The 18,251-nt window shown below is 36.4% G+C and overlaps 4 protein-coding genes across 5 annotated transcripts in view; 1 reads left to right on the plus strand and 3 right to left on the minus strand.

Moving 5' to 3' along the window:
* Nucleotides 1–201: 201 nt before the first annotated feature.
* On the minus strand, nt 202–3,853 carry LOC128189540 (caspase-3-like). Of its 2 annotated transcripts, none has more exons than XM_052861191.1 (6): nt 3,100–3,853; nt 2,757–2,813; nt 2,074–2,363; nt 1,150–1,382; nt 777–936; nt 202–649 (listed from the first exon to the last, which is right to left on the minus strand). In XM_052861191.1, the coding sequence occupies exons 2-6, from the start codon at nt 2,810–2,812 to the stop codon at nt 390–392; spliced, it is 999 nt and encodes a 332-aa protein (XP_052717151.1). In that variant the 5' UTR covers nt 2,813; nt 3,100–3,853; the 3' UTR covers nt 202–389. The 2 variants fall into 2 exon arrangements, with proteins under 2 accessions (XP_052717151.1, XP_052717150.1); XM_052861190.1 differs by having other exon boundaries at nt 3,030–3,853.
* A 787-nt stretch (nt 3,854–4,640) lies between these two features.
* LOC128189539 (uncharacterized) lies at nt 4,641–8,351 on the minus strand. Its single transcript, XM_052861189.1, has 3 exons — nt 8,183–8,351; nt 6,302–7,090; nt 4,641–6,089 (listed from the first exon to the last, which is right to left on the minus strand). The coding sequence occupies exons 2-3, from the start codon at nt 7,075–7,077 to the stop codon at nt 4,805–4,807; spliced, it is 2,061 nt and encodes a 686-aa protein (XP_052717149.1). The 5' UTR covers nt 7,078–7,090; nt 8,183–8,351; the 3' UTR covers nt 4,641–4,804.
* Nucleotides 8,352–12,523: 4,172 nt separating this feature from the next.
* Nucleotides 12,524–15,227, plus strand: LOC128189809 (uncharacterized). The gene has a single exon (XM_052861573.1). The coding sequence runs from the start codon at nt 12,642–12,644 to the stop codon at nt 14,121–14,123; it is 1,482 nt and encodes a 493-aa protein (XP_052717533.1). The 5' UTR covers nt 12,524–12,641; the 3' UTR covers nt 14,124–15,227.
* The window catches only part of LOC128187641 (paxillin-like), a 3,956-nt gene continuing 698 nt past the window's right edge, over nt 14,994–18,251 (minus strand). The window contains exons 2-5 of the mRNA XM_052858047.1: nt 17,727–17,928; nt 17,085–17,200; nt 16,539–16,653; nt 14,994–16,132 (exon numbers count right to left, since the gene is read on the minus strand). Coding sequence (XP_052714007.1) covers nt 15,866–16,132; nt 16,539–16,653; nt 17,085–17,200; nt 17,727–17,928 — 700 coding nt within the window. The 3' untranslated portion in view covers nt 14,994–15,865. The remainder of the gene's footprint in view (nt 16,133–16,538; nt 16,654–17,084; nt 17,201–17,726; nt 17,929–18,251) is intronic.

The raw sequence follows: 18,251 nt of genomic DNA on the forward strand, positions 1-18,251 counted from the left end.
ATACTGAATCGGTTTTCAAAGTTTCCATACTGGATGTCCAAGTTTCTATCTCAGTAGGATCGTACAACGCACTTTGGGTGCACCCTTAAAGGAAAAGTTTTCATCACGTTATAGCATTAATCATGTGATGACGTTCGAACCATTCTTATGCTTCGAAAATACCTTTCTTGTTTGTTAATGAAAAGTAAATCAAAACTTGAAGAAAAAAGAATCAAATTTCGTTGTATTTTTAGGAAGACTGAAGCAGACAATTTTTCAAGTGTAATAATACAAAATACGGCATGATAGAATAATCATTCTAGTGCTTCATTACATCTATTTCTTAAGCAGTCTCTTTTGAGTTCACATAAGTACGAGACATGTTGCGCGCGATGTCGGCCTGGTTTGTTTCAACAATCGACGTCACTATATTTAGTCTTGGATGAAGGGAAATATATATCTTTGCTCAGTTTATGATATACACAGGCGGTGCTCTTTGAGCAATGAGCTCTTTCGTTGTTTGGAATAAACGCTTCTCTGGACGCCACCTCTCCGCAAACTTGTGTCAAAAGTGAAAGTAGATCGTCACCGGCGGAACCGGAAGAAAACACTTGGTCTATAGCTGACAGCAGCCACCCACCCTCTAAATCTTCCGACCATGCATATTTACCTGAAATATATTCGCAAGTCAAACCATCTATATACACATCCTAAAAATAATTCACAAAATTATAAAGATACACTGTCAACTTTTGAATTGAAGCAATGTAGAATGGTTGTCATGACAACAACCTTACCTGAGGTGGATGAAAACATGACTAGGAAGTCGTTATAACAAGGAATTTGGAACACATCTTGGTTCAAAGAAATATCCTCACTTTGATCTTTATTTGATTCAAAATTTTCGGTATTCTCATTCAAATAAACGCCTTTATCGACGTCATTTCCTCTACAGGCCTACAACGGTAAGACAAATTCTATTTTACGTCATAGAAATTGAAAAATATCATTTAGACAACAATTTAAATCAAGTTTATGATCACAAGTTCTAAGTCTAAAGAACGAAACTTTTTTTACAGCTAAGTTATAGTTTGAAATCTATCATGCACATTTTGTTTTAAAACATCTAACATCAGAAGAAAAAAGGATAGCATTCACATATACATGTACCTGAACAAAGAACAGTCGAGGTTTCCCCCTGAGAGCCTTACAGTGTTGGTCGTTAAACATGTCCATGATGTGTCGGGTCCAAAGTGCGCCCTCATTATTCAAGACATAATGTTCTGTCTTAGTGTATCCTGGCTCCTGAGGGGAATTGGCGTAAAACCCGGGATCCTCCCCTCCGTGTGTGCTGATGACGCAGACAAAACAGTCACAGTCACTCGATATCTGAGTCTGGATATCTGTCAGAGACATTGTAAATTAGATATCTTAGTCTGGATATCTGTTAAAGACAATACAATCTAAATATCTCTATCTGGATATCTGTCCGAGACAATGTAATTTAGATATCGTAGTCTTGATATATGTCAGAGATAATGTAACTTAGATATCTCAATTTGGATATATATAATGTAATGCTTGTAAATAAGAATAGAACGAAAAAGATGTTACAATCGCCATATGGTCATCTATTATCTGCTATATAAAAAGGAGATATAGATGGTAGATCACGTGATGTATTTTATCCAATGACTTTGCGTCAATCTATTCCCTATACTAAGCCATCCTTTTTACAATATATTTAAAGTCGTTAAGCCTACAGCTAATGTCTTCCAAAAGATGCACGGCACAGGCACGCAGCATCGTTTTTGAAAGTGGGGGGGGGGGAGGGGTAGGCAGACTCAAGCAAAACAAAAAAGAAAAGAAAAAGGCAACTTTTCAAAATCTTCAAAAACCTTATCCGGGGTGGTGGTGGTGGGGCGGGTGGGGGGGGGGGCTGGTGTAGTATATTTATGACTTTAATTTCACTCGTGATTTCCTTATTTCATTCTAATTTTGTAAATGATCCCAAAATGTGGGGGAGGAGGCAACACTATCATAATTCAATTTTTTATATCTAAATTTAAACTAGCATTGAAGAACAATACTCACCCCAAAGATCTGAAACAAGCTGGTCACCTGTAAGGTTTATGAGTTGTCTAACTTCAAAATCCATCGATGTGAATAATCTGGACATGCTGTCAATATCGTGTTTCACCCCGGGTAAATTCTCGTCCTCGTTTGCGAACTCGTGGTTCATGATGAGGACGGCGTAGCCGCGCTTGCTGTGGGTGAAGCTGTAGCTGCTGTTTGTGTCGCGGCCTACTATTGGTTCGTTAGATGTTTGAGGGGATATAGGAGGGGCACCTGTACTGGACTGCTGACGGGATTGTGCCGTATTTCTGTTTAGAAACAATCATATTTTTATTTCTTTCTGATCTATACAGAGTAATAGTTTTTGCAACTTTGGTACCGAAAATGTCTAGTTATTTAAGAAATATTTTTAAAATCAATAGATCTTTATCTTAATATATTGATAATTATCTCTTACTTTAAAAATGACATCCAGAACTTGTCTATTGATCATTTGTTTAGATATTGTAGACATTTCATTGCATTGCACTACTAGTATTTGTTTCACCACGATTCATCGATCTTTTAATACATTTAAGAATAGACGAATTTCTATCGACACCAGGGTTTGTCTGTTAATTACGTTTGTAGAAATCGTAGAGAAGACGGTGAATTGAGTAGGTGGGGTGTCTCGAGAGAAACAGGTACATGTATATACTTACTCAACTCTCGGCTCCACAGAGCCAACGTCATTGTCCCCGGGCTGGGAACACAACATCCTGAAAACAATCAACGATACACACATGCACATAAATCTATTACTGGGAATTCGTTATAGCAAATTTAAGTAAATTATTTGGCCTGGGATTCGCTATAACCAAGATTTACTGTAGTGAATAACATTTAACAATGACCGGCTAAAAGGTGGGCTTGACCCGATTCATGGATGACTGTTGTAGCGAGATAATTGATAATTGGTTTAAGGTTAAAATTACCTGGACAATTCACCTGAACATCCTACCCGTCATCAGAGTGGGGAATCCCCTGGTTGAAAGTTTCACTTACGTATAGTCCTAAACAGTTCGTAAAACACTATGCGATGTGTCACTTCTTTCTGGTCCTACAAACAGTTTTTGTGAAGCACTACGAAACACTCAATATGGGGGCCATCTCATGAAGCTGTAAACTATACCCGGGCCACGAGGAACGCTTGGCGAACCTTTACTCTGGATGGACTCTAGACACAGTACAATGGCGACGAGGAACAACTAGCTAGCCTTGTTTGTCAACTACCACCTCTCCTAATCCGGGAGCACATGGACAGGATTTCCCCAATCTATATTTAGAATTCTGCTGGACGGTCTTATGCAATGAGCAGCAGATTAACGTGAAGGCGACAAATGACTGGTATCAGCGTTTATTGTATATATGTATACATGTGATAACAGCTGTGTGGTAAAAATCCATAGATCTTAAAATAGACATTATGATAGTTACTCAGCGTCTACTCACGTGTATCTGTTTTAATGATTGTTATCAATGATATCATTGTAGGAAGTTTTTAATCCTAGTTAATTCATTAAATAAAGGCTTACGCATGCCGATTGTTGCAATAATGCCATGGCTTACTGGCATGTGACCTAACGAAACCTTTGTGTTTAATGAGAAACTTCATATAAAGCAGGATCGGTTTGTCTTTCAAAGTTATCTAACATAATATTAACAACTAACAAAGTTGTTCTGCATTTGATTCATTTTTAAAGAGATATCTGTCATCTTAACAAATAAACAAAAAAATCGTGTCCTTAAAAGCGTTCATGATTTTTAATGAAAAAATAAGCAAATATTTACAATGCCTAATTAAAATGAAATCATTTAATATTTCTTCGTTTGATAAAATACTGGTGCTTCTGATTGGTCGAAAATTTTCTTTGATACCTGCATCAATAAATTTTCGCCGGATCTACTTTTCTCATCTGTTCTGATTTAACACTACAGAGAGAGAGAGAGAGAGAGAGAGAGAGAGAGAGAGAGAGAGAGAGAGAGAGAGAGAGAGCGAGCAGGAATTTCCAAAACACTGTCTACAAAATGTTAAGTTGTGTCTGTTTGATTGTCAGCAAACAAAATACAACTTTATGCACATGTATATAATAGTATGTATGTGCGACTTTTGTAAATGTTGTGATAACTAGATAGCCTGTGAGGTACATATCGGCTAAAATTTAACGTTTTCTAGATCTTTTCGTATTTCCCTATTTCTTGATTTTTTTGTATAACATTTGACATACCCAATATGCTAAAATCCTTATTTATCCGTTAAATTTTATTATTTAGAACCCAAAACATCTTGTTTTTGTGCTATTTAGCACGCCCTGAATTTGATGAGTTTTTACGATTTACTGTACCAGTTATCGGCTTCGTGGTAATAACATAGTAAAATCACTGTACGCTCATTGATCAAGTTTTCCGGTCAATTTTTCCTTTGACACGTCGATCAACAGAAAATTATTAAATTCATTTCTTAAATATTTTTTTATGACTGAATATGTAAACAATAGTCGTCTGTGGATGCTCTGCACGATTATTTTGGACTATATTCTCCAACAGTCGTTAACAACAATTTTTATTGGTAAAAAGAACACAAAACTGGTGGAAAAAGAAAACCGTTGAACAAGTGTTTCAGTACTATTTCGTGATTTGAAACAAATAAAAAGACAAAAGATTGATTTGTCTCGATAACACCGGACCGTATTTTAACTTGAAGATGCTTTCATCTCACTTGAACTTGTTCTTCTGCGTCTTCGGTTTCCATGTTCCCGTTCTGATTAACAGTGAAAAGATAGTTGTACTCCGGTAATGACGTAAGACTGACGTCATCATCTGTCGTCAGCGCTGATATGTATTCATCCTCCGCTATTCCTACTTGTTTGAGAATATTCCTAGCTCTCTCCGACATCTCCTCAAGGGGCTTCTTCTTAAATTTTACCGACTGAGAGCGAAAAACTGTGACCTCGCCAAAGCCTAGGGTCTCCAACCTCTCGAAAAACTTGACGGCTGCCCAAGACGGGTGAGTTGTCCGTGGGGATGAAGTCCTCTGTACTAACGGTACGGGAGGGAAGAGTCGATACTGACAGGCGTACGAAGAGGTAATGAACAGTCCTTTGGTCAGCAGACATTTTCTGATCTTGGCAAAACAAATCTGAACAAATATATTGTCACTACAGGTAAAGACACATGTTTTGTGCTGTGTCCTGTCGTTCAGTCGTTTTGGTGCGGGAATAAACCGACGATTCATGTGCAGCTGGTGGGGGCGGGGTTTCAAAGGTGGGGGTGGTGGGCGGAACTTGCCCCTTGGTCTCAGTACACTTGTCATGTTGTCCTGTTTTGGACTCTCGTTTTTAGATACACAAAGCTGGTCAGGTTCATAGTGTTGAAGATTCACCGTCTCTCTGCTCGGTGAAGTAGTCATCATACCATGCTGTTTTTGGTACTCTATTATCTGCTGCTGTGAAGTCTGAACACCCGGGTAATACATACTGCTCAGGCTCCGCTCCGTTTGATTTTCGTCACGGTCTCTGCTTTCCATCTGCCAAATTGTGACGTCAGATGATGACGAGGCTTCCATGGAGGGATTTTCTTCTTTATCCTCGCGTTTAGGTATAATTCTGGCTACTGGTTCATTATTTCCATCTAGAGTTATTTCTATAACATCATCTCCATTTTCTTGAGAATTAAAGGCATTGCGAACTTCCGTTGGCTTTAGCAATTCGACTTCACTACTCAATATGGAGTGGAAGAGCTGGGAGTAACCCGCGGAGTCGGAGCCGTGTAACAAAAGACATTTCTGTCGCAGCATGTACAAACAGATTACAAACATACCCTGAACAGTCGTTTTTGAAATCACATAGTCTGATCTGCTATCGGAAACAGCATGCGTCAGAGCATGGGAAACTGCACTTAATCGCGCCGTTTGGCTCATCACGTGATTAGCACAGCCTCGTTTTAACTCGTCGTTGTGGCACTCTTTCTTTATTGAATTCACCACTCCAGCCATTCTAAAATGAACCAAACAAATATTTAGACGTGCTCTATTTCAAGCGCATATTTTCATAGGTTAATTTTCAATACACAATCAAGAATTATGAACATTTAAATTAAATTATTACAAATTACAGTAAAACCATATTTTTAAACCTATTTAAATAATTTGTGAATTATTTTACAAAAGTACACATAATGTCATTGCATTAATTCCACCGTTACTAACCTTTCCAATTCTTGCAATGCATCGTCGCTAAATGTGTATGTAATATCATTGTTATTGTATAACTCGTGCACTCTCTGAAAAATGATATGAAGTGACGTACATTGTTTCAAAGAAAACGTCATTTCCTCCGAATCACGTGCACATAAAACTAAAACCCGGTCCAGCAGTCTCCCAGGATCGGGCCAGTTTATGATCTCTGTTATCTGTGCTCCCTGCACGGTTGCTGCAACATTGATGTTTTCACTGTAGGAAGCGTCTGAATAAGGGAATAAAACTGACTTCTGCAGGGTATACGAGTTCCAGAAATCTGGCGCTTTGGTCACTTGTTTCATCACTTCGTCTAGATCATCAATGACAAACAATCTGCTCCCATTCACGTTACATGTCTCTGTGACGCCATCAACATTCATTGCGTCTTTTAGTCCAGTCTCTGTTGACCTTGTTTCTTCTTCTTTAGTGACCCTGGTCTCGGTTTGAACTCGTCGGCTGCAACTTTTGATAAAGTTTAACACAGTAGTTTTCCTTTCACCGCGTCTAGCTGCAACTATGCCCATCAGACTTGGTCGCTCAATCCAGCTCTGGGTAATCTGTATTTTTGTTTTTGGTCCCATGAAATTAGCCGCAGAAACGAACAGTGGCAGCATAAAAAGATCAAGTTCGCAGCCCATTGACTGCGCATGCGCACTAAGTACTTCATAAACTTTGCCGTCCAGCACAAGTCCCCAGTCTATTTTGTAAGACTGTGCTAATTTAAATATTTCCATCTTTTCGTCCATATTAAAAATCTACCTACAAGAAATGAGATAAAATTTTATGTTCATCTTTTCACACGCTTTCAGATATCATTACACCCTGAACATATTGATGAAAATAATCAGTGAATCTTACCAGTTCCACGACAATAAGACCATCCCACCGAAAGACTGGCTATAAAAAGTTACCTTAAACCCACCACCCCAACCTCAACCTAAAAATACCTACTTATATTTTAAAGACATATATCAGTCAGGGTCAGCTTACTTGATAAAATTTAATTCCTCTGAATGAAAAAACTCAATCACTACACACACTATTATCCGGTGGGGTGGTGTTGATAGGGGGAGGGCATGGGTCATGTTATAATTATCTAATATCTAATGTAAGTGAAAGAAAAAACTCCTCTATTGACAACAATTTTTATAGCCATGTGTCATTGAGAATTTGAACAGAATAATTTTGTCGCTGATGAAGCAGAAATAATAAGTTTCAGTTTACAAACTTTTGTTTAAAACTCAATGCAAAAAATAGTTATGTTTAAATGTAGTACATGAACATAAATGTGTATTTATAAAGTACATGAATATGTTTGTTAAACTTAATGAAATTACTGTAACAAAAAAAATTCCCGGAAAAAAAATCCATGATGTAAATATTTAATGCATTAACTACATGTTTATTATTTCTCCTTTATTTTGTATTTTCATTATAATGATGCTATTATTTCTCCTTTATTTTGTATTCTCTATAAAATAATGAAATCTGATAAGCCATATTTAGCTTAATATAGAATAAATAAACTATAAAATACATTAGTAACAGTTTTAAAAATCATTTAAAATGTTTATTTTAAGTAGGACCGCTACTAATGCAAAAATTCACGTCGCATATCTCATTATCCAAAACAATAACAAACAACCACTGCAGAACAAAGCTACAAGCCTGCGATCAATCTAAACATAGCGACTAGCGAGGCCGGGGAACTAGTCAAATAGTTAGATACCAGAAGGGCGAATCGAGGTAATGATCTAAATCGGGGGAAACTTTTACAAATACACAACAGTTCAACAGTTGACTTACGTTAGTCCAACAACAAGAAAATGCATGTAAACATCCCCAACTTACCCCAAACACAGAGTGTAGCGACAACCTTAGCAAAATGGCGGATATTGCTGTAGTGGCACGCTAATCCGGGTTACCGCGCTAATGCTTGTCTACAGTGTTCTAAAAATAGATCCTCGCCAGTGCGTATGACTCAAAGCTGTCAGGTAAATAATAGCAAGCTAATAAAAGTTGTAAGATAGCCCGAGGGCCTTTGTAATGGACCTACAAGGCACGTGATGGTCGTTCTCACTTCAGAATTCAATGAAAACAGTTCACCGCACATGGCATTATTTTGGAAACCTTTGCTATTGTGTAGCACGAGTTATATTGACTGCAGTAGATAGCACTCGATTACCTATTTGATATCAAGCAAGGGGATAAATCTTCAAATCTTATTAAATATATTTCCCGATTGAAACATTTCATTTAAATTTCAAAATAGTATGTATTTATTATTAAACAATGTGTGCACCGGGTGGGGGTGGGGTGGGGTGGGGGGGGGGGGGGGGCATATGTACATTTTCCTGCAAAACATCAATGACATGTATTGAGGAAGTTATTATTTTAAAGAGAGTTTGTAAACACTAATACCAAGTAGTGTGATTAGCATGTTTTAACATCTTTGGAAAACATATGCTAACCCAAATTAACTGTCTAATACAGTATCTGGATTAAACTCAGTCATGATGGACAATAATTGCGATTTGCAGACAGGACAGATACATTTTTCCTAAATACATGCACATTTAGGCATGTCCGTTTTGATAACAGTTGATCAATATTTGTTAAATTTTCATTCTCAGTAAGTGGAAATATTTAGTCAATATCAGTTAACTTTGAAATCAATTATGACTTTTAATCGTTAAATTGGTAAATATGTAATTTGAATGAAGCGGTATGTAAAATTTTTAATTTTCACCTGAATGTGATTTTCAACCAAGAGAAAAAAACCGACACAGTTACCGGTTTATAATTTTTTTTAAACTCTAATCTAAAACATAGTTAATCTACCAACATTAAAGTACCAGCCTATTTACAATGCGATGAACGTTATCCCTCCTTATAAAAGTACGAGGACAGATCCTACTGGATTTAAAACAAATTATCCTTCATGTCAAGGGAAAAAATGAATTTAATCTTTTTAGCTATAAACCATTATCATCATAAAATAAAATGCATTATTCATTTTTTTTCATTTGAAGGACATAATACATTATCCATGCCAATTGTCTAATTAGAAATTTTCCTCTATAATTTAAAACTAGCTAATAAGAAAACACAAGAGTGTAGGTGTTGTTTTTCTTATGATTTGCTTGTTCCTATTACTATCATGTTTTTCTTCCTCGGTTTTCTTTCTTATGTACGAGATATATATGCAATGTAAATGTAGATATCCATGCGATGTACATGTAGATATCCATGCGATGTACATGTAGATATCCATGAAATGTACATGTAGATATCCATGAAATGTACATGTAGATATCCATGAAATGTACATGTAGATATCTAAAAATTAAAATATACATGTAGATATTTATAAAATATACATGTAGATATTTATAAAAAGTACATGAAGATATTTATAAAAAGTACATGTAGATGAGAAAATAGAATGGTGACCAGTGTAAAACAAACAATTGTTTTATGTCAATCTTGAGCCACACCCTTGGGACACAGGCACCCTACGTTATGATTTTCTTCTCATAATAAAAATTCCATCCATCTAATAATACACAAGTATATTATTTGGTAGAAGGTGTACATTTTTTATCATGAGAAAAAAATATAACGTAAGACACCTGAGACTTGGGACATCAAGGAAAGGTTCATGAGTTGCAGTTTCAAAGTGGGTCGAGAGGAAAGTGAATAGAAAAAGATATACTTTCACAACTCTTTTACTTCTCTCCTCGGACAAATTGGTCAGGAAATGTATATGAGGGTGATGAAACGGAAACGAATGTTTACACAGAGTGGAAACCACTATTGGTCAACTTGAAATATTAAGTGTGGATAAAGAAATCTATAACTAGAAAACTAATCTAAATGGAAATTAAAACTAAACCTAACGATGCGCCATGTTTTATTCAAATTATAATTAAGATAATGGATCATCGTGAAAAAATAAACTGGGTTGTCAATCATTCTCAATTCTCTTCAGTACCTTTATCATGTTCGTGCCCATTTGACGTTTTATTATAATACATGGTATCTATGTATATCAGGCACTTAGCATCGATTTTAAAAGTGGGGGGCCAGACTCATCCAAAAAATCTTGACAAGCAAAAAAAAAAAGAAAAAAAAGGGAATTTAAAGTTTCCCAAAATCTTCAAAATCCAAATCCGTGCTGGCGTAGTATATATCTTCAATTTCACTCCTCATTTCCTTTTTTTTTCATATCAATTTTTTACATACTCCCAAAAAAGTGGGACGGGGGGCAACTCCTTGATAATTCCATTTTTTATATGTAAATTTAAAATAAAAAGGTTGCTGCGAGAAAAAGTGGGGGTGCCCCCCCCCCCCCCCGATGCTACGTGCCTGTATATACAGAACATCCATATCAAAGCTGTCCTCTATGTTGCCCTCTTGTTCTTTCTGTTACTTTGATGTATTTCCTGCTATGCTTTTTAAAAAAAATTTTGTCTATTATCGTTTTTACTTATCTTGATGTGTTGCAATTTATAGATTTTTTTAAATGATGGTGAGTTGTATCATTATGCAACGTCATTTTTCTGTTCTTGAATGCAGAATACTATAAATTAAAGCGGGATTTTGCACGTAATGAACTATTTCAAAGTCTGCTCTGGAAAGATAAATTCTGATTTAAACCCTTTCGGATAAATCATGATAATTATGGGTATTGATGTAACTCTTTTTAAAAAGTAGGACTATGTTGTTAAAATTGTTCAAACCTATACAGGCACGTAGCGTGTGTGTGGTGGGTGGGCAGACTCACCAAAAAAAAACTTGACAAGCAAAATCAACAAGGTTCGCAATTATTGGAATTACTAATCGGGGGGGGGGGGGGGGACAATGCTTATAAATAACTTGGATTTCACGGTTAATTTCCTGATTTTTGCTCCAATTTTTTACACTATGGCATGTTTTAAGAAAGTTCATTTAACGCAATAACAACAGGGACATTTTTCGGTTCTACGGAGTCGGTTGTTTGTCTTTTTAAAATTTTCCGTTTCTAAAAACATGTGTCGATTAAAACACATTTTTAAAATTCATCCCTTCTAGAGAATTCTTAGGACAGTCATTTTTCGAAAATGACGGATAGTTGGGGATTGAATGTTATTTTGATCTTTAAAGGCATTTCCTCGTCGGAGAAAGATATAAGGAATAAGGAATCATTCTTTGAGTATTATGAGGTGATAATTTCGGTTGGGGCATGATCAAATCCAATAAAGGCCGAAGGGCTTTATGATAGATTTAATCACGCCCCGTCTGAAATTATCACCTCATAATATTCAAAGAATGATTCCTTATTACTTATATTTATATATTTTTAAGCCATCGTACGATTAAATCTATAAATATAAATTAGCAAACCCCGCTGGCGCCTCAATTTGGCGTCATTTGTATTATGGGTTATATAGTACAAAATCGATACGTAGTGTCATCACAGGCAAAGACACTGGAAAATGTAAATATACACGAGTAAGAACATTTATATTGATTAAAATTGATGATCTGGAGATGGAATATTATAAGTTTAGTCATTTTAATGAGGCATTAATTAGCTCGTTAGAAATAGATATACATGTATGTTGTAACCAATTAAATCAAATTGTTTAACATTCAAATACTATAAATTCAAGCAGGTTAACAACTATCAAAGCGAAAAAAAGACGTTTATTAATTCTAATGTTTACTGCTTATAAAATTTTCTCTCATTTACTTTATTTTCTTTCATTAAAAATGCAATCATGAAAATGGAATTAGCTTTTATTCGATAGCTAATAATAATAATAATAAAATAATAATCATCAACATCATCATCTTCATCATCACCATCATCATCATCATATATTACTGACGTCTGTTATCCTCCTCCTCATCATCATCTTTTACTGTTATCCTTCTCCTCATCCTCCTCATCATAATCTATCTATGTGAAGAGACACAGACAGTGCTAACAATGATGTAAGACCAAATAATGAAAATCCAATCACAAATCTCTGTGTATATACTGGTATGAAAATACATTAAAGAGATATATATTCATGTATTGTACTTATTACTTTCCCCTATGTAACAAGCATCTGTTGAAGAATTAATACTGTTTCTATTTCAGTCGTGTGTATATTCTTCCTTGTTTTCAATGTTTTTGATTTTATAACCGCGTCCACTTTCAAATCGACTCAGTTCTGTTGTGGCTCTGGTGAAAACTACAGGAAAAGGAAGCAATTGGAAAAAAGTCGGTTGGTACAATATAGAAGCCGAACGTTAACAGAGAGGGGGTTAGGGTGATGAGATGGGCGAGTTCACGTTTGGGAGTTCCCGTGAGGTGCTGCCCCTTTGTAGGAAGCATGACGAGGACAGGGACATGTGCTGTGAGGACTGTAAGACCATCTTCTGTGTGACGTGTGGTCAGACAGAACACAAAGAACACAACTGGGGCAGCATCAAGAAAATATCGTCCGAAAAACGGAGAGACATTCCCAAAATCAGCCAGGCAATACGTGGCTGTGTGCAGGAAATAACCGAGAGCCTCTCCTTCGTGTCTCAGATGGAGTACGAGCAAGAAAAAAGACATTCGGGGCAAATCAGAAAGCTTGTGAAACAGCAGGACGAGATGGTATCCGAGGTGTTCAAGATCACTAACGCCAACATCGAGAAATCCAAAGGAATCTACTCCCGTTGTCAACAAAAGCTTGCTACCTTAAAAACCAATATGAACAACTATAAACGAGAACTGCTGGATAAGGTCCAGTTTCTGGACTCGCAGTCAGGTAGCATGACGGGATTCCAGCTGATCGAGACAAGGAACGACGCTGAGGCAGTGATTGCTGAGGTCAACAACATCGACTTGACGGCGTACGGACATCTACCCTGCTTCTTTAAAGGTCAGATGGACTACCAAGCACTGAAGGCCATGTACGGTACACTGATGGACCCGGAACATATAAAAGTATCGAGACTAGCGAATTTCAAGAACTTTTCGAACACGATCGTCTCCATACATTCGGTATCGGAAGATTTGGCCTGGGTTCACGGATGGGACTGTAGTGCCTATTTATTGAGCAATATTGGTGTTACTAAAAAGACGATAGAAATGAACAGTCTTTCTAACGACTTCATCGTGGGACCCGGTGGGATTCACATCTTTACAGACTTTGAAAACGATGAAATTAAAAAAATGGATGAAAATGGAAGAGTCTCTGTCATTGTATCGACGAAGCCGCTCACCCCCATTGGGATTGGGAAATCTTTGGACGGGAACATGCTAGTGGCGCTGGTAGATGACTACAGCTTCAAGATCAACACAAACAGCAAACGCTTGCTCAAGCTGATCTCCATTGACGGAGAAGAAATGAGGGCGTTTGAATTTGATAAAGATGGCTCAACAAAGCTGTTTACCAAACCTCATCGCGTGTTTCAAAATTATAACACTGATATTTGCGTCATAGACCAGATCGGCCAATCAAGTGGCGTTCTCCGGGTACTCTCGTCAGATGGCGCAGTCAAGTTTGATTACCGCGGGAATTATGTCAAGAAACGTTTTGATCCCCGTGGGTTGGTGTGTGATGGAAACTGTAACATAATCGTCACCGACTGCCTCCATAGCTTCATCCACATGTTGAGTCCGTGTGGCGAGTTCATCCGGTACATTGTGACTAAGCAGGAGGCGATCGATTCGCCATACTCGGTTGACCTCACAAAGTCTAGTTTGTGGGTAGGTGGAAAAAATGGAGAAATCAGTGTGTATCGATATATTTCTGATCCAAACAATTAAAGTATATCAATGGTATTTCAAAATGTGAAGTGACAAAATGAAAAAAAAAACGTGATCACATTTACCGGTACTCAAAATTTGATACAATCGCATTGTTTCTTTTCAACTCAAACTTTGAGATAAACTTGCTATTGAATTACCATGTACTACTCTATGCATCTACAAGTATTGAAGTTGTATCATGGTTAATATCTACTGTTTGCAAAAATGTTTGATAACGATTTCCTTAAAATAAATATAATGTATTTTTGTCTTTACGTCAAATTGGAAAAGTTATTGGTCATTTTGACTTTATAATTAACCCCGTGTTGTGTCTCTACTCTGGGAATAAGGAAGTTGGAAACGGGAACATCACAAAGCATTTATTAGTCCCTATTATCCCAATACACGGCTCTGCACAAGTTCCTTGAGATAGCTCTGACTTCAGACATCACCCGCCTGTATTTTCCTGTCAGTAACAGTGCTAACTGGGATGTGTCGTGTTGAATTTTGATTTAAAGACTCGTTCACACGTAAACGTAAGACTTTATTTGGCACTTATAATTAAGTGCTGTTGAAATATTATATACTGAAGTGATAGAACTTGTGTAGTGGTAGGCCAGATGGCCTTTCCGGTGCCAGACTAACCATGAGGAAGTTCATATTGTGACAAAACAAATGTCAGTGGTTTAATTTTTGAAAACATGTTTATTTACTAGCAAGGAGAAAAATCATTCTGCTGCAACAATACAATTTGAACCATAGATATCGGCTTATATAGTCCCATGGTAAAGCACCTGACTCTGGTTTTACACCTGATCCAAATCATTTATATTCACAATTCCTCCTAGGACGACTACACTGTATACCACACAACAATTATAACAGGAGTAATATTGCAATATCTTAATTTATTATCAAGATGTTGGACACAAGTACATGTATATCACAAGCAATATAAAATAAATGTTGATGGATAAACTGTTCCGATAAAGATTGTGGTGGCTACTAGTATCTGGACAAACATGGTCTCCATTCAGGTAAAACATGGAATCCAAGTCTTGAAGCTCTGTCTTTTCTCTCAGCAGCAAAGAGAAAGGTAATTCAACCTTCCCTTAATGTGTCTCTTTTTAGGTCACCATGGGATTGTACCCACAAAACCTTATGAAAGCTTTGTATATAAACTGGCTATAATAGTTGCAAGCCGTTGTATAAAAGTAATACGTTAACATGTGTCTCATGATTAAGCAGCAACAAACACTTCCTAAATCTTTTGCAAATGGTGGGCATACTTTCATCTTGTTACTAGATTACAAAATACATTTACATCATTCTTTAGTAATTCTGTGTTATCCCAAAGAAGGATACCAATTTTCTGGGGACCCAAGAAAAAGGAACATAATCATACTCCACTCATTAGCCACATGCAAGAACAGAATGTACAGGATGAATACTGAGTCTGTGAATGAACTTTTCTGACTCCAGTGACTTGAAGCAAAATAGATAAAACAATTACTTGATCACTTATATCGAAGCAGGATAAAAAGATTCTTCTGGCAGTCTACAAAATATGCTAAAGAAATAAATCTAACAAGCAAGAAATCAATCAACTGGTGTGAATTAACAGCAATTATGAAATGTAAAAATAATGGTTTCCAAATAGAGATAAAGATATATAGATATGTCATATAAAAATACAATATAATTCATGTATATATAACAAAAGCCTTCATAAGTTGACTATAGTACTAAACGCATCTCCATCAGCCGAAGAGTTTCACAAAACAGGGGTGACAATAAGGCTTATCGTTCTGTTCCTTGAATGTCCCTTTGTTAAGCTGCTTCAGGCAGAAGGCACAAACGAAATGTTCAGGGTGGAACTTCTTGCCCATGGCTGTGATACATCGGCCGGTGATGGGCTTCTGACAGCTGGCACACAGGGAGCCCCGCTTGGCGTGGTAGTGGGTCTCACAGTACGGTAATCCTTCATGGTCAAAGAAACTTCGCCCTCCAAACGGTTGGTGGCAGTCCTGAAGAAATACATAACCTATCGGTATAAATCTCACAGAGGTTTTTCATTTTATCATTGTGCACCTTTTTAATTGATGTTCCTTTATGCATTAGAAGTATCAGATGTTTAATCGCATACTTTTAACTCTAACAGATTAAGACTTCCCTACAAAGAAGAATCCAATCTTTTATTGCCCTATATACCTCAACTTTGCCAGTGGGCAAAACAAAATGAAACGAAATCTTTTTAAGTGTGAAAATAGAAAAAATAATTTAAAAATATGATTTCAGACTAAAAAGTTTCTTGTCGGTACTTCTACAAAAATAGCACCTAGACACAATTGTTATGAAGCACCTAGATACATGTAGCAGATAAACTTACAAAAAAATTTATTTGGGTTCCAAAGACAAATTAGTAGAACTTACCCTACAAACAAAGCACTCTGGGTGCCAGTGTCGAGACAGGGCCGAGATGTAGTTGTCTAGAATTGGGTGGCCACATCCTCCACAACGCGGGGCAAACATATCCAGAAAGTCTTGTCTACAAACACAAACCATTATTAAACATACAGATCATATACAATGTGGGGCAAACATATCCAGAAAGTTTTGTCTCAACACAAACCACCAACAACTAATCATCATACAGATCATCAACATTTATTCAACATACAGATCATATATAATTCTCACTTTGTTCCACATAGCTCTATGTTTTACATTCTCAGGGCATGGTCACAAGGTTTTTTTTCCAAAAATTTATATACTGTTTTAAAGATTTTAAATTGTATTCTAAGTATAGCATAAACAATGATCAAAAGTCGTATTTAGGCAGTGGCATAATCATGCTTGAATAATTTGGCTTCCTGGTCCCATCTCAAAAACATTTCTTTTGAAATTACCAAATGTATGGTAAGAAAACATCATAAAATGTGAAACTACTTTTTTTTTTTATCATTCAACAATATTTACCTGCAGTAGGCCTTGCCGTTCTTTTCATGGAATCCATCGTCTCCGAACGGTCGCCCACACTGGGCACAGAAGAAGTGATCCGGATGCCAGGTCAGGTCTAATGCAGTCACACATTTCTGTCAAAAGAAATTCATTCCAAGTTCTCCTCTTTGATGTAAATAAGACAATGCAGTAAAACTTTCCATGAACTGTCATATTTTCTACATCATTTATTTTAACCTCTTTTATCTTAAAAATAGTTATATCTGAACTATGGAAACAAATTACGCTCATCTTTTTTAATCCATTTCTAAAACAGGATTAAAAAAATCAAAATGGACTCTTTGAGTTTTTTTTAGTCTTACATCTATGATTTGTTAACTATTGTATTTGAGCTATGATTTAAAAAGATGTTTCCATCCATGAATGGTTAACATTAGTGACAGAAGTTTGAGCTTACATCTACCAGTCACATAAGAGAAATCTGTGGTTCATATATAGAGCAGTTTCATACGTCTAATATAGCCACTACAGTATTCCAGATTATAATATATTATAACGTTATTTTCTTATGTTTATGATAGGCCCATTGCAGTAGTCATCACCTATTGTTAATGTCTATGATAAGCCCAATACAGAACTCTGAGCTAGCTATTTTCTTACGTCTACAATAGGCCCGTTGCAGTAGGCACATTTAGGAGCGAATATCTTGTGGTAGTCCTCTTCACAGTAGGCCTCTCCGTCCCTCTCGTAGAAGTTCTTGGTTCCCAGAGGGAGGTTACAGTTAGCACAGGTAAAGTGCTCAATATGCCACACCTTTCCCAAGGCCGTGATCACCTGGAAAATTTGTTCAAATTTAAAACCACTAATTCACAAAACCACTATTTTGAATCACTTGTCCATTAACTCCAAAAGTAATTCATTTATCAATAAGTCCAAATTGCTTAAGTGATATATGTTTGAAATTTTAATCAAAGCACTTATTTATACATTCCTGTTTTGAATTACTACCACTAAACCATTTTATAAGTCAAAACTGATTGATTGCTTAATTGATATATATTTTAAACAGGATATAATTAATAATTTAAACCACTTTATTAATAAAATCTATGATATTAAATTAAACAATCATATAAATGGGCTAATTTAAAAATCAACATCCTGCATAAATAAACAGTCATCTCC

Source organism: Crassostrea angulata, chromosome 6, assembly GCF_025612915.1.
Source record: "Crassostrea angulata isolate pt1a10 chromosome 6, ASM2561291v2, whole genome shotgun sequence".
NCBI lineage: Eukaryota > Metazoa > Mollusca > Bivalvia > Ostreida > Ostreidae > Magallana > Magallana angulata.